Consider the following 24840-nt stretch of genomic DNA (forward strand, 5'->3'; position numbering starts at 1 on the left):
ACTGGAAAACAAAACTAAAGCAAGGTGCCAACTGCGGAATAAAACAATGAAAATAACATTAACAAATACGTTGAGATGTAAGGAAAGAAAGAATAGGTATACAAAGTTAAGTAAAGGTAAATAAAGAAGATTATGTACATTAAGGATTAATTGAAAGGGGAAAAGAACAGTAGGAGAAGCAAAGAGATAAATGTAGGAAAAATAATAGGTTTAAAAAATTAAAAAGTAATATTAAAAAATTAGAAAAAAAAAAAAGGAAAACTCCACAAAACTGAAAAAGCCCAGTGTAGAGGCAGAGGTTTATAACAATAATAAAAAATGTAACTGAGGAAAAAAAGAAAAGCTCAAAAGCTTAATTAGGTTTCATAGTGCCAGTAAAATCGACAACTGCAACAGAGGCGGGGCAAGGGGGAAAAAAGAAAAAAAAATCCAAAAGAATCTACAGAATAAGTCAAACATAAGAAGAATAAATGTTTTTCTTGGGTCCCTGCTGTCAGAGTCCTCTCCCTCACTGGAAGTCACAGTCCCCCTCACCTCTCTAGGATGCCCTCCAACACTGTGCTGATCTCTGGACCTGCTGTGGGGGCAGCTCAGATTCTAATCTGGTCCTACTCCTGTGCATTCTTGCTTCCAATGTCTGCAGCTGTCAGGACTAGTACATTTTCTTTTGTGGGAGCTCTCAGTGGCCTTTTATATATTCCATAGACACAGAGTCTGCCTAGATGATTGTACAGATTTAATCTGCAGCTTGTACAGCTGGTGGGAAGGTTTTAGGTCTTCTTCCTCAGCCACACTACACCCGGGTTTCAATTGTGGTTTTATTTCCACCTCTGCATGTGGGTCATCCACTGGGGTTTGCTCCTGAGGCTGCCCTGGAGGACTTGGGTTTTCCCCATGAGGGCCAGGTGTGGAGTTGGTGCAGCTGCTTGGGTCTCAGGGGTTCTGGCAGCACCAGGTACTCAGGGGAGTTAGAAGCTAGGGCAGCAGGAAATACAGTGCTCTAAAAGGGTATGGCAACCGGTATTGGCCAATATGCTCCAGTATTCTTGCCTGGAGAGCCCCGCTCCCTGACAGAGAAGCCTGGCAGGCCACAGTGTACAGGGTTACAGAGTCCAGACATGACTGAAGTGACCCTGTGCGCATAGATGGAAGACTTTTTTTGCCTGTGGCAGCTCACCAGTGAGAGGTGAGGTGCAGCTGCTTGGCTTGTGGGGACCCTGGTGGCACCAAGTGTGCAGGGACATGGAGTGCCTCCCTGGCAGGAGTTATGGCCCTCTCAGAATCTTTTTTCGAGCCTCTTGTAGCTGGTGATCAGAAGGCCTCTGGCCAGCCTTTGTCTGTAGCTCCGCCCATTCATGCACTTAGAGGGCTCCCTTGCCTGGGGTCCTTCTCTGTTGTTTGGGGTGTCAAGCACATAGAGGGGGCCCCCCTGACTGGGATCCTACTCAGTATATACTTGTGTCGGGCACTTAAAGGGGCTCCCTGGCTGGGGTCCTACTCTGTAGTGCCTTAGGTATTTGATGGGCCAGCCTCTCTGTTGTTCACCTGCTAATGCTGGCGTGTGGAGAGAGAGGCTGTGGTGATGGCTCCATCCCCTATGTGTGACTCAGCAGTATCGCCTTGCTTCCATGGCTGCCTGGCTTTCCTCCACAGGCATTTCCCACCATATTCTCCTCCCTCACATCCCCTTGGCCTGTCTCTGTGCAGTCAACAGCAGCTCTTGCCCTGGGATTGCTCCACAATCCCTAAACTCCAGCTTCCAGCTGCTGCCCCTTCCAGGGGACCTGCATCCCTCTCCAGGGTATGTATGGCTGTGGCAAGGACTGTCTGATTCTCATTCCATTTAGGCTGCCACAGATCAGCTGTTTCACTCTCAGCCTTAAATGTTTCTCCTCTGACTCAGACAATTGCCCAGATGTGGGGATTGGACCCCTGCTTCAGTTCCCCCACCCGCCGAGGGCAGGTACAACCATACTAACACTCCTGTGTTTCCCCCTAGTTCCTTTTTCCTACCGGGTTTTGCGTGGTTCTGTATATTGTTTTCTGCTGGTCAGGTACTCCAGGCCACTCTCAGCTGGTGTTCTGCATGCACTTCTGTGTCTGAAACTATGTTCCTGATGTATCCGTAGAGAGAGATGTACTCGATGTCCACCTACTCCTCTGCCATCTTGTTCCTAATTCCTGTCTTTTAGAGTCTGTCCCATTTAACAGTTCTATCTACTGCATTTAAGCAGCTTACATTTTATAGTTGTTTTGGGCAGGCAGTAAATTCAAAACATATGAATGTAAGGAACATAAATACGTGTTGTTGGTGAAGTTTTGCTGGAAAGCTTTTGAATCCATATCTGTAAGTAGTTTTGAAAACCTACACTTACAAAAGCTTCTGTAGTTTTACTTCATTTTGAATATAGAGGTCATCTGGGAGAGGAAGGTTGCTGGCTCTTTGGCCTCTGTCCTAGCTTACAGCCAGGATGGTTATTACGTTAGTCATTTTCTTTATAGAGTTGTTCTCTAAACTGTGTTGAGTATATGATGTTGCTTTCTAATAAATTGTCAGATGTAAAATAAAATTCATTTACTCTCTGTAGCTTTTGAGAGAAAACAGTGAAATCATGTTACTTTGTTTCTGACCAGCCCTCAAAATTTGTGATCAGTAAGTTTAAAGTGTTGTGTTTTTACCCTGTCATATTTGAATTTTTTGAAATAGATTTAATTGAAGCAAAATTAATGGGAATATTAGATATTTTGGATGAAGAAAATCGCCTTCCCCAGCCAAGTGATCAACACTTCACATCTGCAGTTCACCAGAAGCACAAAGACCATTTCCGACTCTCTGTGAGTTTGTCATTTCAAAATTGAGGCTCTGGTTGGAAGAGAAACTTTCAGAAAGATGTGCTAGATGTTAGATATTAGATAATTAGACTCTTAAGTTATGTAAGGCTTTGAACAACTATATACATCTTCTATAATTAATCCAGCACTGTGTCTTCTATAGATGACCATTAATTTATATCTGTATATCTTTGCTGCTGCTGATCTATCCAATCAAGGCCTTTTTGGCTGGATATAAAATACATTTCTCCTATATAAGATGTACAAAAAGATATATGTACATTTTTTTGTACATTTATGTACTGTTTTTATGTTCTCCCTTCTGGATGAAGTGGCCATCAGTTGCTCTGTTAGGTATTGTGTGAAGTGGATCACTTCCCAGGGGTGTTAGGACCTAGAGTCACATGCAGCCACCTGTCTTCACGTTTGTAAAACCAGCAAAGCTTGTGGCTAAGAGTCTGACTGGTAGAAGCAATTCATTTAATGATCAGTAATTTCATTTGATGCTCTTTCCTTATGAGTTTTGAATGGAAATTGTGCTCAGAAAGGGTCATAGAAGCTGAAGCAACAGAAGAATTAGCTGAAGGGTAAAACAGACACAGAGAGAGACAAAAAGAGACACAGAGAGAAATAAATGAGAAGTACTCTTCCAAAAAGTGTCAGAAGACCTGATTCTCTAGACTGCTGTTGTGTCATAGAGCTGTGCTTGAATCCCCGCCAGTGGTGGTGATCAGTAGGGCCATTCTCCATAAGGCTGGAGTGTGCATCTCAAGGAGTTTTCTTTGTTTAGGTAGCTCTGTGTTCATCATTACACTCAACCTACATCCTCTGACGTAATCCAAACACAACTCTGTCCTTGGACCCAGAATGAGCAGAGTAGCACAGAGAAATGTGGATGTTAATTTCACCCTTGTAGATAGTTGCTACCTCATCTTAGAACAACAAAGACAGGAAGGAAGGAAGATGGAAGAGAAAAGAAAAGCTGTTCAGAGTTGCAGTTGCCTCCTATACTGTTACAGTTTTGAGACTGGGGCATAGTGTAACAGTCATTGCTTTGATGGGTCCAGGAGTTGAAGTGAATGAAAGCAGATATTCTTGTTTCCATACCTCATAACATAAGCAGGTTGAAGGCATTTACTGAAAAAGCTGATGTAATTATGCTAACCTTCTCTGGATACTGCATCCCATAGCCACCTGTTTCATTGACTGGCAGTTCTTCTGTGTCCTTAAATAAATCTTGGGATGTGAAGGCTGCCTCTCTTCACTTCAGTGGAGATAGAAATAAAACAGCGTGGGTCCCCAGGAAAACTTCCGCTAAGATTGAAGACGTGTATCCCGTCCTGTTTATTCACTGCTCTCTATGAGAACCAGTCTGGATGCACAGTCACTTTTGCCAAGAGGACTGACTGCTGGTCAACAAATCGTGACCAAGGTTTCTGAGACATAGTGCTCCAAGGACAGCCAACAAAAGCATCAGGAATGGGCTTTGGTCACTTTCCTCAAAACAGAACAAGAGCACAGCAGTAAATTCTAATTTGTATGGTTCACTACTTTTGTTGTGTTTCTTTCAAAATATAAATAATGATAATCATTTATTGAATTGCTTGCCATGTGCCAAGTGCATTCTAAGCATTTTGTTTGAATTACTTTATTTAATCCTCATAATGGGCTTCACGGGTGGCTCAGATGGTAAAGAATCTGCCTGCAATGTGGGAGACCTGGGTTCAGTCCCTGGGTTGCAAAGATCCCCTGGAGGAGGGCATGGCAGCCCATTCCAGTGTTCTTGCCTGGAGAATCCCCATGGACAGAGGAGCCTGGCAGGCTACAGTCTGTAGGGTCACAAAGAGTCGGACACGACTGAGTGACTAAGCTCACAGTAATCCTTTGCCCTTGCTCCTGCTTGCTTCCCCATGCTAGAGATGAGGGGACGGGCATGGAGAGGGCAAGCGACCTCCTTTCCTAGAACAGAGAAAAAGTGTTGGATTTGGGCATCAGGCTGGCATCTTGATCCCAGGGCCACCCTCTGACTCGTGCTGTTTGCTGCCACGCATAGGGGAGGCTCTGTTGTCTGCCAGCTCTCTCACCCAGGAGAAGCCTGGTGAGGTTATGGGGTCTTAGCTTTTTCATTTTTAAATGAGATCGTCTTTCTTAACCTTAGGCTATTTTGTGGGTCAGAGGTGATCTTTTATTTTGGAAACTTTTAGAAATGATACCAATATGAGATATTGTAGTGATAGTACAACCAGAAAGTGATTTTGTTTTCTTCAAATAGATTTGGGCTCATTGTGTAAAAGTGTTAGGAGGCATGGCTAAAATCAGTTGGTGAGTCCCTGTGCTGATTTCAGGTGTTTCTGTAGAACAATGCTTCTCAACCTTGGTCACACCTAGGAATCACCTCATGTAAATGGTCTGGTGGTTTAAAAGTGCTCCAGATGACAATTCAGCAGCTACTACTTTAGACATAAACAGTTAACTTTATAAAATGCCTGCTGTGTTTTGCATGTGCTTCTAAATAATGTGGTTTTGTTTTGTTTTGTGTCTTATTCCTTTTTTTTTTCCTTCCTAAGAGATTATGACCAAAAATATTTGCTAGATTTTATTGGTACATGAAGGCTTACTTAAGGAGCAATATGATTGTATAAAGTATGAAAACTCCCTTTTTGATTTTAAGTATTTCACATCCCAGATGTTTTCTAAAGGGAGTTATTAACACTGTATATTTTTGATAATTTAATGACTGATGTATGTGTTGATTTTCAGATTCCTAGAAAGTCTAAGCTGGCAGTTCACAGGAACATCCGAGATGACGAAGGCTTCATCATCAGGCATTTTGCCGGGGCAGTGTGCTATGAAACAGTGAGTAGAACATTTACAGGGAGAAAACCATTCGATGTTAAAGCTGCGCTGTATAATACCATAATGTCTAGCCACATCTGGCTTTTTAAAGTTAAGCAAAATTTAAAATTCAGTCCCTCAGGACCCTGGCCACATCTCACGTGCTCGCTGTTCCCATGGCTGGTGGTGGCTGTATTGGACAGCGCAAATGCAGAGCATTTCTGTTACCTGAGTGTTCTGTTGGACAGCACCGTGTTAAGGAATATCACCACAAGATGGACTGAACCATTCCTGTCTGCTTTGTTTTTCAGACGCAGTTTGTGGAAAAAAATAATGACGCCTTACATATGTCTCTTGAGTCCTTAATATGTGAATCCAGGGATAAATTTATCCGGGAATTATTTGAGTCATCCACAAATAACAACAAAGACACTAAACAAAAAGCGGGAAAACTTAGCTTCATCAGTGTGGGAAACAAGTTTAAGGTATTTATGGCAAATGTATTGCTAGAATTTTTTTTTTTTTACTCTTACTGTATTAAAAAATTGTGTTTTACACTATCCAGTGGATAATGTAGTTCACTCGGAGAAATCCCATGAGTGAGATTCAAAGAGCAGACCCTGAATTGTTGATGTTTGTATACAAAAGAACATAAAGTTGGCATAGTAACGGAACATACAGAAATCTTGTTATTTTATGAACGTGTTCCTTCTTGGTGCTTCACATGTCTGATTGCTTCTCCTAATGTTCTTGCTTCTGCTTACTGTCTGGTTGACCTTCAAACCTTCTCTTTCCCACGTGTTTTCTGTTTCCTTCCTCATTCAGCAGTTTTGTTTTAGCTGGAGTAGTCCAGCTCGAGATGGCTAGAGAGGCCTAGTTGAGTTGAGAGAGGAAAAGCAGGCACTGCCAGGGGCTTCAGGTAAATGATCATCTTTGTGGACTCCTCCTTAATAGAGCGGCTGCTGTGTTAAAGCCTGGCTCAGTTAATGGTTCAGTTTGTAGTTCATTTTTAATGTGTTCTCTCTCATAGTGCATTTTGGGTGTGCATATTACACTAAAATTTGATTAAAGCTTTTAATAACTTCCATAAAAGATAAATACTTGGTGTGGCAAACCCTTCGTATTGTTTAACGCTGAAGAACACTTCATTTGTTTCACTGATTTTGGATCAGGAATTTATTTATTCCTTGAGGTCTGACAGGGAATTGTCACATGATGCGTCTAAGAAATGGAACACTCCTGTTTGGTTCTAACTGTTGAGTATTTTGTGTATAAAAAGATAATTTAAAAACTTTGTATCACTTTTAATGAATAAATGATAATGAATAGAAAAAATAAATAGAATTAATTTCTCTCTTATACATTTCCACAGTCTTGTTCCATTTATAAGAAAACCGCATATGCCTTTCATTTTGTGTACTTCAAATATTAAAAAATGATTTAATTAGGAACAGTATTTAATTAAGACTCAGAATACTAGGATACTGATAATGTAAGCTTCCTGAAATCCACTGTGGGCTGAAATGGGCTCTAAATAACTAACTTGATAAAATCATGGTTATAAAACAAAAGCTGAAGCATAGATATAAGAGAAAGCTTGTCACATATTTTTCAGGTAACTGAATAAAAGGTCTTAAACTCTTATTAATTAATTATGAGCTTCTTCTCTTGAGTATTCTTTCTCTTATTTGGATATTCTTAAATTCTTACATAAACATGTGCTGACAGATTGGTTTAAAATAGTACAATAGTCTGTATGAAATAGAGATCATTTATTAAGTATTTTCCTACATGATATATTAGTATTGCTGGCAAGAACACACTTGAAATTTTAGACAGTTTATATAAATACAATAAAAAACATTCTTAAAATTCTTTGGACTAAGGTAGTTTATGTTAAGACTTTAAGTGCTTAAAATTGCTTAAATGCAATAGGATGCATTTTGCACTTCAGACTACTTGAAAACTGTAACTAAAAGCTGTAACATTATTAATAATAAAATTTCAAAGTGTTCTGTTGTGATGCTTTGAAATGAAATAATAGTAATTCTTGTTTTTAAGTATAGTAGAATAGTTTATTAAATTCAAGTTATGTGTGGCAATAAAACAAAACAGGCTAGCATTTACACTACTGAGCATCACTGAGAACCAGAGGCTTTCCAATGAAATGTGACGTTTTCAGGTTATCGAAACAGAACTCTTTTACTATTAGTGTTTTAGAAAAAGTTTTTCTTTTTAATGAAAATCTTATTCTTTTATTATATACAGGAGCAATTGTATGTTTTAAAATAAAATACAAATAAAGCATGAGTTGCATAAGGCTGTTATGCCTTGTGGTCTTTGACCACTAGTCTTTGGTAATGGACATTCTTCCCTCTTCTCTCAGATACTGTAGTTCATTTTTGCTGCTTCTATTCTTCATTCTCACTTTATCTCCATTTTTGGGGAGAGTACTGTGCTATGGATTAGGAACCATGGGCTTTGTGGCAGTCATTTTCTTTCCAAATTAGCGGCTCTTACACTTGGTTTTCATTTGTGTGCTGGTCCAGACTGGTTAAGGTTGTCAAAACTGTGGCGACCAGATAAATGGGTGTATTCTTTTAATCTAAATTCATTGTGTTTTTATAACTTAAGCCTATAATGTGTGAAGTGTGCTGGAGTATCGTGCTTAAGAGAATGAACCTTGGTGTTAGGCCTTTGTTAGAATCTTGGTTTTGCCTTTACTAGCTCCATGATCTTGGCAAATAATTTATCTCTCTGGGCCTCAATGCTTTCACCTGTAAAATGAGACTAATATATCCCTAATTAGAGTTGTGCAGATTAAACTAGACAGTACCTGTGAAAAGCTTTGAGCAGTGTTTGACTCATAGAAAGCATTCAGTAAAGTATACCTATTATTATTACTAAATATAGCTATAAGTAGATATGTTAATTTATCTTTTGTTAAGTAGTACAGTAAGCATCCCAGTATAAAATCAATATAACAATTTTACACAATTTACTTTGCAGAGAAGTAAAGGGAATATATGATTTTAACGTACTGAGCCAGAGTAAATTATAATCACTTAATATTATTTTAAAAAGTAAAGCACAGTAACTACTTATAGTGTCTGTTGTGAATTTTGCTTTGAGAAAATTGTCCTAGCCTTTAAAAATAATTGAAATGAGAGATTTTAAAACAGTAAAGAGGCTTTCAACAGATAGGCAGGTTGGTTTCATTTATGATAGGTGTTACATAAAACAGTTCTAATATATAGCATGAGTGGATATTTTAAACACACCCTCCTCCTTAATGGAGTGTGACACAAGCTACACCCAGCTGGCCACGTATTCACATACTGCTGCATCGATTCCTTTTTGAATGCATCACACCTGCATTTTCATTTACTTCTTTCATTGCTTGTATCCTTTTTCCTCATTCACCCCACCTCCAAGCATGCATGTATGTTTTCTAGTATTGCTAATTTTCAGTCTTTTAATTACACAAGTTCTGTATATTGAAGTTATTGTCCTTGGTGTTATGTATTAGCCATACATTTTTGCATGTTACTCTCTGTTAAAGAGATTGTGTAGAGCTGTTAAATTGTAACATGTTGTAGATGAGCATTATTGCATGTTGAAGAGCTAATTTTTACTTATGGTGTTGTGTACTTTTGCTTTCTGAAATAATGAAATGATTTCTTCTACAGACACAGTTAAATTTGCTTCTGGATAAACTTCGAAGTACAGTGAGTATACTTAAAAAAAAAAACAGGGTTTTTAAATGATCTTCTTAAACTATTATTAGTAATTATTAAAATAAGCACAGTAAACTTGGAATAATTAAAAATTTATTAAAAAAATTTTCTCATTGAAAGAAAATCAGTTTTTAAAATGGTTATCATTTTGGTTAGGTTTGTTCTGAAGACAAGTCAAATGTATGTGTGCAGTCAAATTGCTATAAACAAAGAATTCTCTGAATGTTACTAAGATTATCCTGTAACTTCAGGAGAGTGAAAACAATTAGTTATTATAGAGAAGGAAGATGTATTTTTTAGGATTAAAGACAGTGCATGTAATTCATTTTCATTGTATTTCTCTGGTGGTAACATTCAGTGTTACAGGACAGCATGACGTGACAGTGTTGATGTGGAAAAAATGGACGTAGTATTTTTATGCCATATAATAGAGGCAGTAGTTCCCCAGAGGCTTTTTTAAAAACTGGACATTTTAATTCCCTCTGTTTGTTTAAAGAAAATTCACCATAGAAAGAAATTTGATATGTGGCTTATGTTAATGAAGCATGACTTCAGGAGAAGATTATTTTTTAAACAAATCCACAGAACTTAACTAAATACTCTTCATTTTCAAGTAGTCATTTTGAAAAGCCAAATATTTATTCTCTGTGCTATTATTGCTTAATTTATTGTTAGACTTGCTTTTGAAACCATTAAGAAATTCTCTTAAATATCTTCATTGTTTGCAAATATTTATCTCTTAAGGACAAAACTTCTTTGAAAACTAAACCTGATGAGGTATTTTATTTTTATCATCCAAATGTGATGCTACTGTTAAACGATTATATTATAGTTGTGTGTTTTTTTTTAAAGGCTTTTCTAAAAAGTATCTAAAAGCATTTGCAGTGAGCATCATTGTTGATATAACTGTTGAGCTTTGCAGGTGTGACTGCTTGGAAGAGAAGCCGTTACTTGGATGTTCAGTGTATCAGCTTCAGGCCCCAGCAGTCTCACTGTGTCCGTGGCAGTGTTCTCTCTGCCTCGTTCAGCATGATCTGGTCACTGACTCCAAACGAATGCCTTTAAGCTTTTTAAAATACATACCATTTAACAAAACTTTAAGATGTACAGTAGTGCAGCTCAGGGACCTACTGTATGTTTCTAAAGTAGAACGATGAGAAAAGTTGATTTTTTTTTTTATTACTTTGCCCTAAATTTTAAGAGGCATAATTTTATTTGCTTATCTTGTCATAGGGCAGTTTTCTTATCACAGCAGCATAGCACATAAATACATTTAAATGTGGAGTATAATCACATGTATGCCATCCTATGAAATATATTGTTTAAATATATTGACATATTTTATTATGAAAGACTTTTCTTTTTACAATAACAGTTTTTGGCACTCAAATATAAAACACTATTTTTCTAACATTATTACTATATAAATGCTTTACATTGTAAAAGTATGCTAGTTGTTTTGAGTTCCTTAGTGATTATTTTAAGAGAAGCTCATAACTTAATGATAATATGCTCTGAAAGTTGCTAGAATTCTTAGAAAAAGAAGAATGCTGCATGTATTATGTTTTAAAGTACCTTTATTCTTCTAGGGAGCAAGCTTTATTCGCTGTATCAAGCCTAATTTAAAGATGACAAGCCATGACTTTGAAGGAGCTCAAATTCTGTCTCAGCTTCAGTGTTCAGGTATTTCTCTATTTTATAATCTGTGTTGGAGTATATCAAGAGTCTTATTTAGTTCAAATACAATTTAATATATCCAGTGTATTCAAATAATTCACAACTATCTTGATTATTTTTAAGCACAATAAGACTTTTATATTCCTTTATTTATAAGAAAAGAAAGGTGGACAAATTATTTGAACAATATTGGTGTATAGTATTATTTCACAATAATCTTTTACCTCATTAAAGTATAATTTATAAAAGCTTTTCAACTGTGGAGAACAGTATGAAGATTCTTTTAAAAACTAGGAATAAAACTGTCATATGACCCAGCATTCCCACTACTGGGAGTATACCCTGAGAAAACCATAATTGAAAAAATATTCGTATTCCAGTGTTCATAGTAGTTACATGCGTGTGTGCTCACTTGTGGCACACTCCTTGCAACCCCATGGATGGTAGCCCACCAGCCTCCTCTGTCCCTGGAATTGTCCTGGCAAGAATACTGGAGTGGGTTGCCATTTTCTATTCCAGGGGATCTTCCTGACCTGGGGATTGAACACATGTCTCTTTCATTAGCAAGTGAGTTCTTTACCACTGTGCCACCTGAGAATTCCACCCCCTGGCCACCCCGCTCCCCGCAGTGTTCATAGCAGTACTCTTTACCATAGCCAGGACATGGAAGCAACCTAGATGTCCATTGACAGATGAATAGATAAAGAAGATGTGGTGCATACACGCAATGGAATACAATTCAGCCATAAAAAAAAGAATGCATTTGAGTCAGTTCTAGTGAGTTGGATGAACCTAGAACCTGTTATACAGAGTGGAATAAGTCAAAAAGAGAAAAACAAATATATGTTAACACATACATACGGAATCTAGAAAAATGGTATTAATGAACCTATTTGCAGGGAAGGAATGGAGACACAGATACAGAGAACAAGCTTGTGGACACAGCAGGGAAAGGAAAAATTGAGATGAATGGAGAAAGTAGCATTCACATATATACACCACCATGTATAAAATACATAGCTGGTGTAAAGTTACTATTTAACACAGGGAGCCCATCCTGGTGCTCTGTGATGACCTAGAGAGGTGGGAGGCTCAAGAGGGAGAAGAAGGGGTTGTTGTTCACTTGCTCAGTCATGTCTGACTTTTTGTTACCCCATGGACTGCAGCACACCTGTTCTTACCTATCTCCCAGAGTTTGCTCAAACTCATGTCCATTGAGTTGGTGATGCCATCCAGCCATCTCATCCTCTGTTGCCCTCTTCTCTTCCTGCCTTCAGTCTTTCCCAGCATCAGGGTCTTTTCTATTGAGTCGGCTCTTCACATCAGGTGGCCAAAGTATTGGAACTACAGAATCAGTCCTTCCAATGAATATTCACGGTTGATTTCCTTAGAATGAATTGGTTTGATCACCTTGCTGTCCAAAGGACTCTCAAGAGTTTTCTCCAGCACCACAATTTGAAAGCATCAATTCTTAAGTGCTCAACCTTCTTTATGGTCCAGTTCTCACATCTGTACATGACTACTGGAAAAACCATAGCTTTGACTATACGGACCTTTGTCAGCAAACTGATGTCTGCTTTTTAATATGCTGTCTAGTTTTGTCATAGGTTTTCTTCCAAGGAACAAGCATCTTTAAATTTCATGGCTGCAGTCACCATCTGCAGTGATTTTGCAGTCCAAGAAAATAAACTTTGTCACTGTTTCCATTGTTTCCCCATTTTTTGCCATGAAGTGATGCTACCAGATGCCATGATCTTAGTTTTCTGAATGTTGAGTTTTAAGCCAGCTTTTTCACTTTCCTCTTTCACTTTCATCAAGAGGCTCTTTAGTTCTTTTACACTTTCTGCCATAAGGGTGGTGTCGTCTGCATATCTGAGGTTATTGATATATCCCTTGGCAACCTTGCTTCCAGCTTGAGCTTCATCCGGCCTGGCATTTTGAATGATGTACTCTGTGTGTAAGTTAAACAAGCAGGCTGACAATATACAGCCTTGACGTACTCCTTTCCCAATTTTGAACCAGTCTGTTGTTTCATGTCTGAAGGGGATATATGTATAATTATGGCTGATTTGCATTATTGTATGGCAGAAACCAACAGGACATAGTGAAGCAATTTTCCTCCAATTAAAAAATAAAAAATAATTCAGAAAACCAAAAAAACTCTTAAGCTGCGAACCCAGATCTCCTCTGTGGGTGCTCTCTGTGGCTTTCTTTCCATGGCCTTCTCAGTCCCACAGCAGTTCATTCCCCATGTAACTGGGTCAGGTTTTGTTGTCCTCGCTTCTCACTCTACTACTTATTAAAAACAAACAACACAGTGCCCTTGAGAAAGGACAGACACGGCCAGGTGAGGGGTAGAGAGTGATGGTTTAACTAAGTGCAGAAAAGTCCCATGGGAGCCAAGGGAAGTTTGCTTTCAATTTTTTTTTTTTTTTTTTTTTTACAAGTAGTAGAGTGAGAAGCAAGGACACCAAAACCTGACCCAGTCATGTAGGTCAGGGGCCCGGGACTGTTTTCTTTATCCTGTGCCCATCCTCTGTCCTTCTCATACCACCCCTGCCTCTTCCAGGGCACAGCCTTTTCCTTCCTATAGATTCAGGCTTGGGACACTTCCTGAAACTCTCTTGCCAACCGGACTCCATTTCTTGCTCCTCTTGGTGGCAGATGTATTAGAAAGCTGAGGACGCTTTAGCTATGGAGTGCCTTGTTTATATGGGCTCCTTTCAGAACCCTGTACCTGATATTATATTCTTTGTAATTTATAATTTCGTAGTTATTTCTTAAAGAGCCCTCCCCCAATTATATAAGCTTCAGTTCAGTTCAGTTCAGTTCAGTCGCTCAGTCGTATCCGACTCTCTGCGACCCCGTTGACTGCAGCACACCAGGCCTCTGTGTTCACTGCCAACTCCCGGAGCTTACTGAAACTCATGTCCATTGAGTCGGTGATGCTGTCCAAATCTCATCCTTTGTCGTCCCCTTCTCCTGCCTTCAGTCTTTCCTAGCATCAGGGTCTTTTCAAACGAGTCAGTTCTTTGCATCAGGTGGCCAAAATATTGGAGTTTCAGCTTCAGCATCAGTCCTTCCAATGAATATTCAGGACTGAATTCCTTTAGGATGGACTGGTTGGATCTCCTTTCAGTCCAAGGGACTCTCCAACACCACAGCTCAAAAGCATCAGTTCTTCGGCTTTCAGCTGCGTCTACCCCGACCCCTCTCATAAAACCTTAGCTGTCGATGAATGGTTTTCTCGTCATCTGCATGGAGAAGGTGGGCAAGGCAGATTGGCGCTGTTGTAAACTCATGATCGCTAACCTTCAAAGGGTTCTCATACCCACCCACCGAGTTTCCCTGGCCAGCAGGTTTTGTTTCTCCCCAGAGGCCAGTCTGACTCACCCTGCCCCGAGCCTCTGCCAACAAGCAGCCTCACCTGTTTTTACTCAAAAGCTGAACGCCTTACCTGTGTGCCGCCAAATATCTTTGCCTGCATACCTTCCCTCCTGATGGAAAGTAGAAAGTGCCTCTCTTCCTCATTGAGACTGTAGTGTTTTGGATTCATCCCTCCCTGCCTTCTCAGGAACCTTGAGTACTGACGACCTGTACTGAAGCTCTGAGACGGCCTCTCCCTCTGAACCTCTTCTTTCCCTCTCACCAGCATTTCCTTCCCACTCCCGTCCCATCTCTGGCCTTACTTTCTGTTCTCCAGGTTTTGCTTTTCTCTCCAAGAATATTCTCTTCTCGCTTTCTCAGTTTCCTGCCTTCCACTCACTCTTGAGCCCAGGAGAAATCAGCTTTCACCAGGATGATTCTGGGTAGGATCTCTGGTGACTCTCCTGATCCTGAATTAGGCGTTTCTTTGCAGACCTCATCTCAGTGGACTGCAGCAGCGTCAGGCTCCGCTCTGTCCCTGTAACATCGCCTTTCCTTGGCTGCTAAAACAGCGTGTGTCCCTGCTTCTCCTGAATGCTTGGCCATTCCTGCCTGCTGTGCAGGGTCATCTTCTTCCACCTGGGTATCTCTTGTTGGACTTGTATCTCTTCTCACTTCCATCAGTGCTGTTTGATATGACTTTCTGTGGAGGTGGAAATAATCTGTACCCATGTTGTGCAGTATGGCAGCCACTAGGTACTTGTGGCTCTTGAGCCCTTGAAATGTGACTAGTATGAGTTAGATACTGAATTTTTAATTGTGCTTAATTAAAAAAATTAAATAGTCACACGTGACAAACCTAGACAGTGTATTGAAAAGCAGAGATGTTATTCTGCCAACTAAGGTCCGTATAGTCAAGGCTATATGGTCTTCCCATTGGTCACGTATGGTTGTCAGAGCTGGACCGTAAAGAAGGCAGAACACCGAGGAACTGATGCCTTTGAACTGTGGTGCTGGAGAAGACTCCTGAGAATCTCTTGTACAGCAAGGGGATCAAACCAGTCAATCTTAAGAGAAATCAACCCTGGGTACTCCCTGGAAGGATTGATGCTGAAGTCGACACTTCAGTATTTTGGTCATCTGATGCAAACAGCTGACTCACTGGAAAAGTCTCTGATGCTGGGAAAGATTGAAGGCAGAAGATGAGGGTGTCAGAGGATGAGACGGCTGGATGGCATCACCGATGCAATGGACATGAACTTGGGCAAACTTTGGGAGAGGTTGAGGGACAGAGAGGCCTGGCATGCTGCAGTCCATGAGTCGGACACGACTGGGCGTCTAAACAAGACCAAGTCACATGTGGCTAGTGCAGCTACAGAGCATGTGTCCAGCAGCTGCCACGCTGGACAGCCTAGGCGTATGTTCTCAGTCTAAGGCTCCCCAAGCCCCTTTCCATGTGACCTTTGGAGTGTATCTTTTACTCCTTCAGATTTGCTGAGATATAACTGACATGTAACACTGTATAAGTTCAAGTTGTGCAATGTGTTGATTTGATACACTTATGTATTGCAAAATGGTTACCACCATAGCATTAGCTCAGAGTCCTGTTGGGCCACATAATTACCACTGCTTGCTTGTGGTGGGAACATTGAAGATCTACTCTCCTAGCAAACAGTGAGCCTTAGGACTCCCTAATTCAAGCTGTCACCATCTTTCACCTGGCTCTTTGCTGAAGTTTCTTAACTATCCTCCTTGCATCTGCTTGGTCTGTTCTTCACACAGGTCCAGAATTGCTGCCTTACAACTCAAACCTGAGCATGCCTTTTTATTGCTTGACATGCTGCAGTGCTTCTGACTCTGGTTGGGGTAAAGAGCAGAATTCTCGGCAGCTTATGAAACCCTCTGTGATCTGGCCCGTGGGCCCGTTTGCCTCTGTTTTCTCTCTCTCCCCTCTGCTCTCCAGTCACTCTGGCCTTTGTTTTAGTTTCTTAAATGCCCTGTGTTCCCTCCGGTCTCGGGGCCTCTGCATCTGCTGCTTCCTCTGTTTGATAAACTCTCCTCTCCCCTTTGTCTTCATTGTTCACATCTGAGCTTGGTGGTCCTTTCCTCGTGAAAGACTTTCTTGATGCCCCCAACAAGGAAGGGGGCCCGAGTAAAGGGCGCCAAGCACTTTCATTTCAAAGTCACAGATGTTATTTAATTTCTCCTTTCTCTAATCTGTAAACTCTTGAGGGCAGAAATCGTTCTGACTTGTATGCACATTCCTGCTTCCTGGCAATGCAAAGCATACACTAGACTTAGTAAATATCTGTTGAATGAAATACACAGACTAGGAAATAAAGATTTATTCTTGACTGATTTTAGCAAATACTAGAAAGTTAAATATGGCAACCCACTCTAGTATTCTTGCCAGAGAAATCCCATGGACTGAGGAGCCTGATGAGCTGCAGCCCATGGGGTCGCGAGAGTTGGACACAACTTAGTGACCAAACCACCACCACCAGAAAGTTAAATAAATGATGTCTGTTTTATTCCTACATATGTATAGTTGTATTTTTGTAATGTTTTCTTCAGATCATTTTTGCTTGGAGTCTGCTGATTTTCCTCATTTAAATTTCTCTTTAGGATTTGGTTAGCCTAACATAATATCATTTACTTCCTACTGAGCATCCAGTGTCCTGGCCAGTCAAGTGTGTTTAGATTTAGCTCTGTGCACTATGAGATTAGCACAGTGTGGGCTCACTAATGCTTTAGCTGGGATTCCTCTTTCAGTAAGCAGTTCATTTTAACAAGATATGTTGGCAGTTTAATAGATGCCACCAATTCATAATGGTTTGATTTTTTTATAATACTAATTGCAGTAAAATGGCTTAGAATTGGTAATTGTATGACTAGGTAATGAGAAAAAGCAAAAACATTTACCAATAACTGGTAGAAATAAAAATAGTTGTGACGCTTTCTAAAATAAAGACATCTAAGATTGGAATGCTCCTTTGCCTTTCCATTTCTATTTTTTTTTTCCAATTTAAGGAGAATAATTAATTTAGGACAGCTTTTACTAAAGGGACTGTCTTCTGATCAGCCAACCCCAGGGAAAGTAGGGGAAAGTAAGAGAAGGCAGGTCTTCCTTTAACTTGGAGGCTGTGCTCCCTGCATGGTAGCAGAGAGGGTTCTGAGGATGGCCAGCCGGGACTGCGCCAGGAGGTTCCTCACCAGACTCCCCCGAGGAAAAGCCGGGCATGGGAATCTCTAGAAGGAAGGGTGCCTGGTTGGGTGATTTTTACATTTTTAAGCCTCAGAATATCTTTAGAGTAAATTAATTTCAAGTGTGGAGAAAGCAACCACAGACTTAGTAATTTGTTAAGCTCCATGAAATTCTTAATGAACTCCTGTGAGCCACTTCCTACGTTGTATGCAGTGGTAGGGCAAGCCAGGGGACTCAGACAATGCTCACACTTCTAAGGGTGCTTGTTTATTTGATATACATGGACAACAATTCTGACAGTACCAATTAAACCTTACTTTTATTTCTCCAGACAGAGCCAGAGCCTCAATCTAGTTCTGGAAATTTCTTTCCATAAGAACAACTGCCTTTGTGTTCCATTATATTAAATTTAATATTATATTTAATTCAGTGTTAAATTTTATTTTATGATAATATATAACATGTTATATATTATAGTAGTATATATAAATTATATATTACATATATTATATAATTATATTGAAAATTATAATAGTTATATATGTTCACTGTAACAAAAATTAAATGGTACAGAATAATATACGTAAAAAAAAAGTCTCACTTCAAAAAGGTGACCATTTAACTCTGTGCCTTGAACATATTTTTTATACTTGCTAGAGCTCTGCCCTATTATTTTTAATTAATATATCATATTCTGTCATATGATTGTGGTATAATTTGATTAGTATTTATTTCTGTGTTTTGTTTTACTAGCAATGACCCAGTGAATTTATAGACCTTCTCTATGTGTATCTTTGCCCACATATGTTACAAGTTGTAGGATAGATTCATAGAAGTGAAAAATCGTCAGAGGGATAACTTATTAGCATTTAATGTTAATAATATAAATACTTGTTCCAAATTGCCATCTGAAACTGTTACACTGGTTTACTCTCCCACTAAGAATGTACATGTGTATTTTCCTACATTGTCATCATCCCTGAGTATTATTGGGGTTTTACCCCTTTGCCAGTCAGATTAAAATTCAATCTGATTGCCTAGAGAGACTCTCTTTCCAGTGAGATTATTTTAAAATAAAAACCTACCCATTTAAGAATACTTTATAATTTTATTTTGCTAATTAAATTTTTGACCAGAAATTTATTTTGCTTATAAGGAGTGAGGTACAGATCTTATGTTATTTTTGTTTTCCTTATGTCTAACCATTTGTCCTAACACTTTTTATTGAATAATCTTATTTTCTTCATCGATTTAAATAGTCCTGTAGACTGAAATCCAGGTCTTTTTATAAACAAAAGCCCTGGTATTATCAATAGTTGACCCTTTTCTTATGCTGTTCCTGCCATGAAAAGCTCACACTGACTCAAGGCTCAAATTAGTCATTTACTAAAGTTATACTGAATGTCGATAGTCATCCTGTAGACTCTTTACCCCGGTAGACTAGACTAGCTCCTTTGAGAGGTGAATGAAATGGGGGTCTTTAGAGTGCCATAGTCTTCTGTCTTCTCCATTTGCTTTAAGCGCTGGTGAGAACCAGGAAATATGTTTGACTTTGTCTTGGAAACTCTTAATCTTACTCCAGAAGTAATCTCAGAACTTGGAAAATAGCCAAATGCAGGTCTTTGCCTTGTATACTGTGACACAAAGGTTTCCAGCAGAAAAAATAGATACAAACTACATTTGAATTTTCAAGAGACCAGTAGTTTATCTCTAGAAAATATAGTCAAGCTAGTTTTGCTTTATTTTCATTTTCTTGCAACTTATTTTATTTCTAATATTATGCCTTTCACACAGGGACACAATGAACATCACTTGTAGATATCTTCATTTATTTCTGTTGGAGAAATCTGTGTCTTCACTAAAATAGAAAATATGCATGTGTTTGACAGATTCTATAGCACTGCTCTCAAAATCCCGAAGCATCTTTTATTTCCAGAAATAGTGTATTAAAAAGTAATGTTCCTCCACAGTCTTAGCAGCACTAAATATTATCAACATTGAATATATTAAAAAAAGCTAGAGATGAAATTTGGTTGCAGTAGTTTTTAGGTGATGGATAAGTTGGGAACATAAGCATGATGTAAGTATGATATTTTCTATGTAATATTTCATTGCGGATAATTTCTGTAAATTACCACTTTTAATTTGTAAAATTCTTTGATCATTTGCAGATTACCTTTGGACTTCTGTATGGTGATTGGCAGTAAAACTTGTGTTTGTTTATGAATCTAGGTATGGTGTCTGTCTTGGACTTGATGCAAGGTGGTTTCCCATCACGAGCTTCATTTCACGAACTCTACAACATGTATAAAAAGTATATGCCAGATAAACTTGCAAGATTAGATCCAAGACTATTTTGTAAGGTACAAATACTACCTAAATTGAGATTTATTAGCTATAAACTCATTGTTATTAATCCCTAATTGGCACTTAACTTTTATTTTTCAGGCTCTTTTTAAAGCTTTGGGCTTAAATGAAGTTGACTACAAGTTTGGGTTAACTAAAGTATTTTTTAGACCTGGCAAGGTAAATGCATTTTTATTTTAAACTGTAACATAATTAGTATGGACAGTTGGAGTCAGTGAATATTTTAAGTGTTTAGTGATTTATATTATTCTTAAATTAGATAATCACTTAGAGCATGCATATATATATGGGACACACATACACAAAATTTTCCCACTGGTGAGAAGTTTCCAATGTATAGCACTCTATAGAGTTTTTGGTTTTTTTCCCTCTAGCTTTGGAGGTATTGGAATCAGAGGATTGTTTAGTTGAATTTTTACTTAAAATAAGGGTTAACCAGGAATACTTCTATTTTAAACAAGTTGAAAGGTTTTCTAAAACATTGACTCGGTCTTCAGTAATTAAAAGTTTCACAGTACTTTTGAGTGTTCATTGTGAGAACGAGATCTGTTAGAGCATGATAGATGTATTGCATGTAGAAAATTAGACTGGAGTCTGTGCTGACGTCTGTCAAATCATAGAAGGGATGGCTGTATGCATACTTTTGTACTAATACAGTTTTCTTAGGCTACCCATAGTTTTAGTATTTATAGATTCTTGCGCTGGTCTTGTACTATGATACAAAATAGAGTTATGGAAGATTTCATGACTAAATACATATGAGGCTGTTCATAGTATTTTCACCACTCTTGACTTCTTTAATATTGATTGAATATTGCTTTCTCATAATTTTAAACACAAGTATTATTATGTAATAGACAACTATACTTGTTTGACTTAGCAAAATCATTCATAAATGTTGCTTTCTCATAATTTTAAACACAATTATTATTATGTAATAGACAACTATACTTGTTTGACTTAGCAAAATCATTCGTAAATATCTCTAGTGCCTTGAAGGCTAAATTAATCAGATAAATAAATCTGACTTCACATTTTGAGGCATGAGATGAAATCTGTGTAATGCATTACCAATGTATGCCCTTTCCTATGAATATTTTTACTGCAGAAAACCTGTATCATCTCTTATCATAAATGGAAGCAAGTTAAAAGAAAATGAATATATAAGTATTCATAGTTGGCTTAGCTGTAGTCATGCATATTTATCAGAAACTCAACATTTCTTATTTCGGATCTATAATAACTATTTTAGGGATTTATGGCTTGATAGAGAAAGCACTTGGTTTTATCTGCCTCCAGAAAAATTAATCAGTCAGAAGGACACAGTGCAGGCACAGGACAGGGCAAATTTTCAAAGATCTTTAATCTCTGTTACCTTTAATTTTGATTATAAGAAGCTGTTATTTTGATAGGTGTGTGACATCCTCAATATATTGTAGTGGGATATTCGGTAAAGGATAGAAATCAATATGTAGTTTGGTGGTAAATTGTGGAAATAATGCATTTTGTGATTTAATAACCTAATAGATGTTTTATTTGTGTTGTCTGTCTCTTAGTAGCAGTTTCTTCTTTCTGATCAAAAGAAGGATGGGGTTGGGAGAGACATGGTAGTTTTGGTGGTACCCAATTTTATAGAGCTGACCTTTGCTTGTACAGTTATCTGGGAATATGGATTTGCCAGTTCAGAGATATGCTAGACTTTTTTTCATTCTTCTCGCCATAAAACCTTTTTACCCATCATCTATAATGGTCATTTAAGATTTTTTTTTTCCTACTTTTTATTATTGAGTCTTCTAACTAGCAATGAGTAACTCACCCTCCCCGTAACCTCTACAAAACGAGTCCTGGAGGAAGGAAGAGAAAGGCAGCAAAATTCAGTCACGTGTGTCTGGGTTTGCTGTGAAACTCCACTGAGACATGTCTGTGTAACGGGCTTGTGACCCCATACAGAAAGCTAGATTTTGATTTGTGTTCTGGTTATTTTGTATCTCACTGTGTGTTTAAGCACGTCTGTCTTTTGATATTATTAGTCAATTATTTGATTTCCCAGTTTGCAGAATTTGATCAGATTATGAAGTCTGACCCTGACCACTTAGCACAGCTGGTGAAGAGGGTCAACCACTGGCTAATCTGCAGTCGCTGGAAGAAGGTCCAGTGGTGCTCGCTGTCCGTCATCAAACGTAGGTGTTTTCTTCCACTCTCAGACCTGGAATTATATTGGAAACATGTTGGTTTGTGGAATGTTATTAATTTGTCTCAGTGGTGAGAGCTAGGCCACAGGGACTGTGTCACTTACTCACACTATGTCCCTGGTTCCTCACGTAACACCTTACATGTAGTATGTGATAAATTAGTACTTGTGGACTTCCTCAGCATCTTGAGTGTATGATACTTAGCTTCTTGAATCATATGTATTATAATTAATTTCATCTTGTTCTAAAAATTCTATCTCACTATCTTGACTCCTTCCCTCTCTCCCCTACTCTCTCTCCCTTGCTCCCCTTTCCCCTCACCATACCCCAGTCTCTGGGACTTAAACCAGAACTTTTCTTTCCACCCACATGGCGTCACCAGAACACACACTGAAAATTTCACAGTTGTATTGTCTCTTCTTTCTTGTCCCTGAAATCATGCCAGTCACCAAACTCGTTTGATTCCCCCTCCAAACACTGCACATCTTTCTCCTTGTTGCCACTCTCTTCATGGAACCCCTCTCCCCGGCTTGCATAGTGACTTCAGCGGCCCCCAAACTGGTTTTCCTGGCTTCCCAGGCTTATCTTCCCAGAGTCTCTAATTAAAAGGCTTTGATTATATCTTTTCTGTAATACAGGGCAAAGTCTAAAGTCTTAGAATGTTATAGCAACTACTTATCTCTGACCTAAAACAAGGATGAGGGACAGAATAATTGTGGGTTACCTGATGGTGGTGGTCTATGCAAAACCTTTAGTCATAGGGAGTACTGTCAGTAACTTGATTAAAATTTTAAACCCCCGCCCAACTTTCCACCTTACCTGGAACAGTGCTAGAGGCACAGGAAAAGGATTCAGTACATTTCCGCTTACTAATAAAAAAAAAATTCCTTTGACCTAATGAGAAGGAACCATGTAAGCAGCATACAACCATGAGGTCTTGTTAGTCAACTGTAATATAAATAAAACTATAATAAAACAAGATAACAGAAGCTCTTTCCCCATGACTTTCCAACTGAAATATGATCATACTTTTCACTATAGTTAAATGCTTTCAGCTTTAAACATTGTATTATGATGGAAAACGTATTTTATTAACATTATTTCTACTATACTATTTGTTTGTGGACTATATTGTGCAGTGGTCAAGTCAGTAAGTAGACAGAATCGTTGCAGGATGTTAATGGGGAATGTCTCCAGGTCAAATTAGTCTAGGATATTCTGACTGACTGAAGTTAAGTAGAGTCCTTTGTGGTAGGATCCTTAGAGGCCACACTCAGTATGTTCATTGTGAATCTTCAGAAGGAGGTGTAGCAGATAGCTTTTCCTGACTTACATTTGACAGGTGAATCCTTTTTTCAAGACACACCTGTTGGACTTCTGTGGTGATACAGTGGTTAAGAATCTGCCTACCAATGCAGGGGACATGGGTTCAATCCCTGGTCTGGGAAGATCCCACATGCATGGAGCAACTCAGCCTGTGTGCCAGAACTACTGAGTCTGCACTCCGGAGTCCCCTGCAGCTACTGAAGCCCATGCAGCTAGATCCTGTGCTCCACTACCCTGTTGAGAAGCCACTACAGTGAAGAGTAGCCCCAGCTTGCTGCAACTAGAGAGCTCACATGCAGCAATGAAAAAAAAGTGCACCTGATAAAAAAGAAAAAAGACACACGTTTTAACATTTCCTAAGCCAGTATTGCATAGGGCAGTTTGGGACACATTAGTGTAGTGTAACAAGGAAATAGCATATTTAAACTGTACACTTAGTCATATAGTTGATACACTTTTTGTTTTAAGAAGTTTAAGGAACTAAAGGAATGTGCCAATTTTGATATTTGGTATAATACGTTCATCAAGATTTTTATGTTTCTTGAGGATTGCTTTGTGGAAATGAGTGGTTTTTAGAAATACTGTAAATCTAATTTAAGCTAAATAATTTTCTATCATTATATTTTCCTCTTACACATAGTGAAAAACAAAATAAAATATCGAGCTGAAGCCTGCATTAAAATGCAGAAAACTATTCGAATGTGGCTTTGCAAAAGGAGACACAAACCTCGGTAAGATGAATAGAGTCTAAAGAATCCAAGATACCTGTTTATCCTAATATAAAATGGCTATAAGGTCAAAATGAAGAGCAGTTTGCATACTCAGAGTTTTCTTTTTCCTCGTGTTCTTTGTAAAAAGATGTTAGTCTGTTACTTATTGGATGTTAATTAATTTCTTCATTCATTCATTACTTGCCTCATTCTGTAAAAGGATTTGAATAGCATAGATTCAGTTCAATTCAGTTCAGTTGCTCAGTTGTGTCTGACTCTGTGACCCCATGAACCGTAGCACGCCAGGCCTCTCTGTCCATCACCAACTCCCTGCGTTTATCCAAACTCATGTCCATTGAGTCAGTGATGCCATTCAACCATCTCATTCTCTGTCATCCCCTTCTCCTCCTGCCCTCAATCTTTCCCAGCATCAGGGTCTTTTCCAAGGAGTCAGCTCTTAGCATCAGGTGGCCAAAATATTGGAGTTTCAGCTTCAACATCAGTCCTTCCAGTGAACACCCAGGACTGATCTTTAGGATGGACTGGTTGGATATCCTTGCAGTCCAAGGGACTCTCAAGAGTCTTCTCCAACA

At 38.8% G+C, this 24840-nt stretch overlaps 1 protein-coding gene across 10 annotated transcripts in view; it reads left to right on the forward strand.

Annotated features, from left to right (window-relative positions):
• The window catches only part of MYO6 (myosin VI), a 161806-nt gene that overhangs the window by 111826 nt on the left and 25140 nt on the right, over window positions 1-24840 (forward strand). For 9 of the 10 annotated variants that reach the window (XM_061427233.1, XM_061427235.1, XM_061427237.1 and 6 more), the window contains exons 16-24: window positions 2708-2835; window positions 5593-5688; window positions 5979-6152; window positions 9357-9395; window positions 10994-11087; window positions 19885-20015; window positions 20101-20178; window positions 22070-22199; window positions 24178-24268. In XM_061427233.1, coding sequence (XP_061283217.1) covers window positions 2708-2835; window positions 5593-5688; window positions 5979-6152; window positions 9357-9395; window positions 10994-11087; window positions 19885-20015; window positions 20101-20178; window positions 22070-22199; window positions 24178-24268 — 961 coding nt within the window. The other variant, XM_061427242.1, reaches the window with a different exon arrangement.

Source organism: Bos javanicus, chromosome 9 (genome assembly GCF_032452875.1).
Source record: "Bos javanicus breed banteng chromosome 9, ARS-OSU_banteng_1.0, whole genome shotgun sequence".
Classification (NCBI taxonomy): Eukaryota; Metazoa; Chordata; class Mammalia; order Artiodactyla; family Bovidae; genus Bos; species Bos javanicus.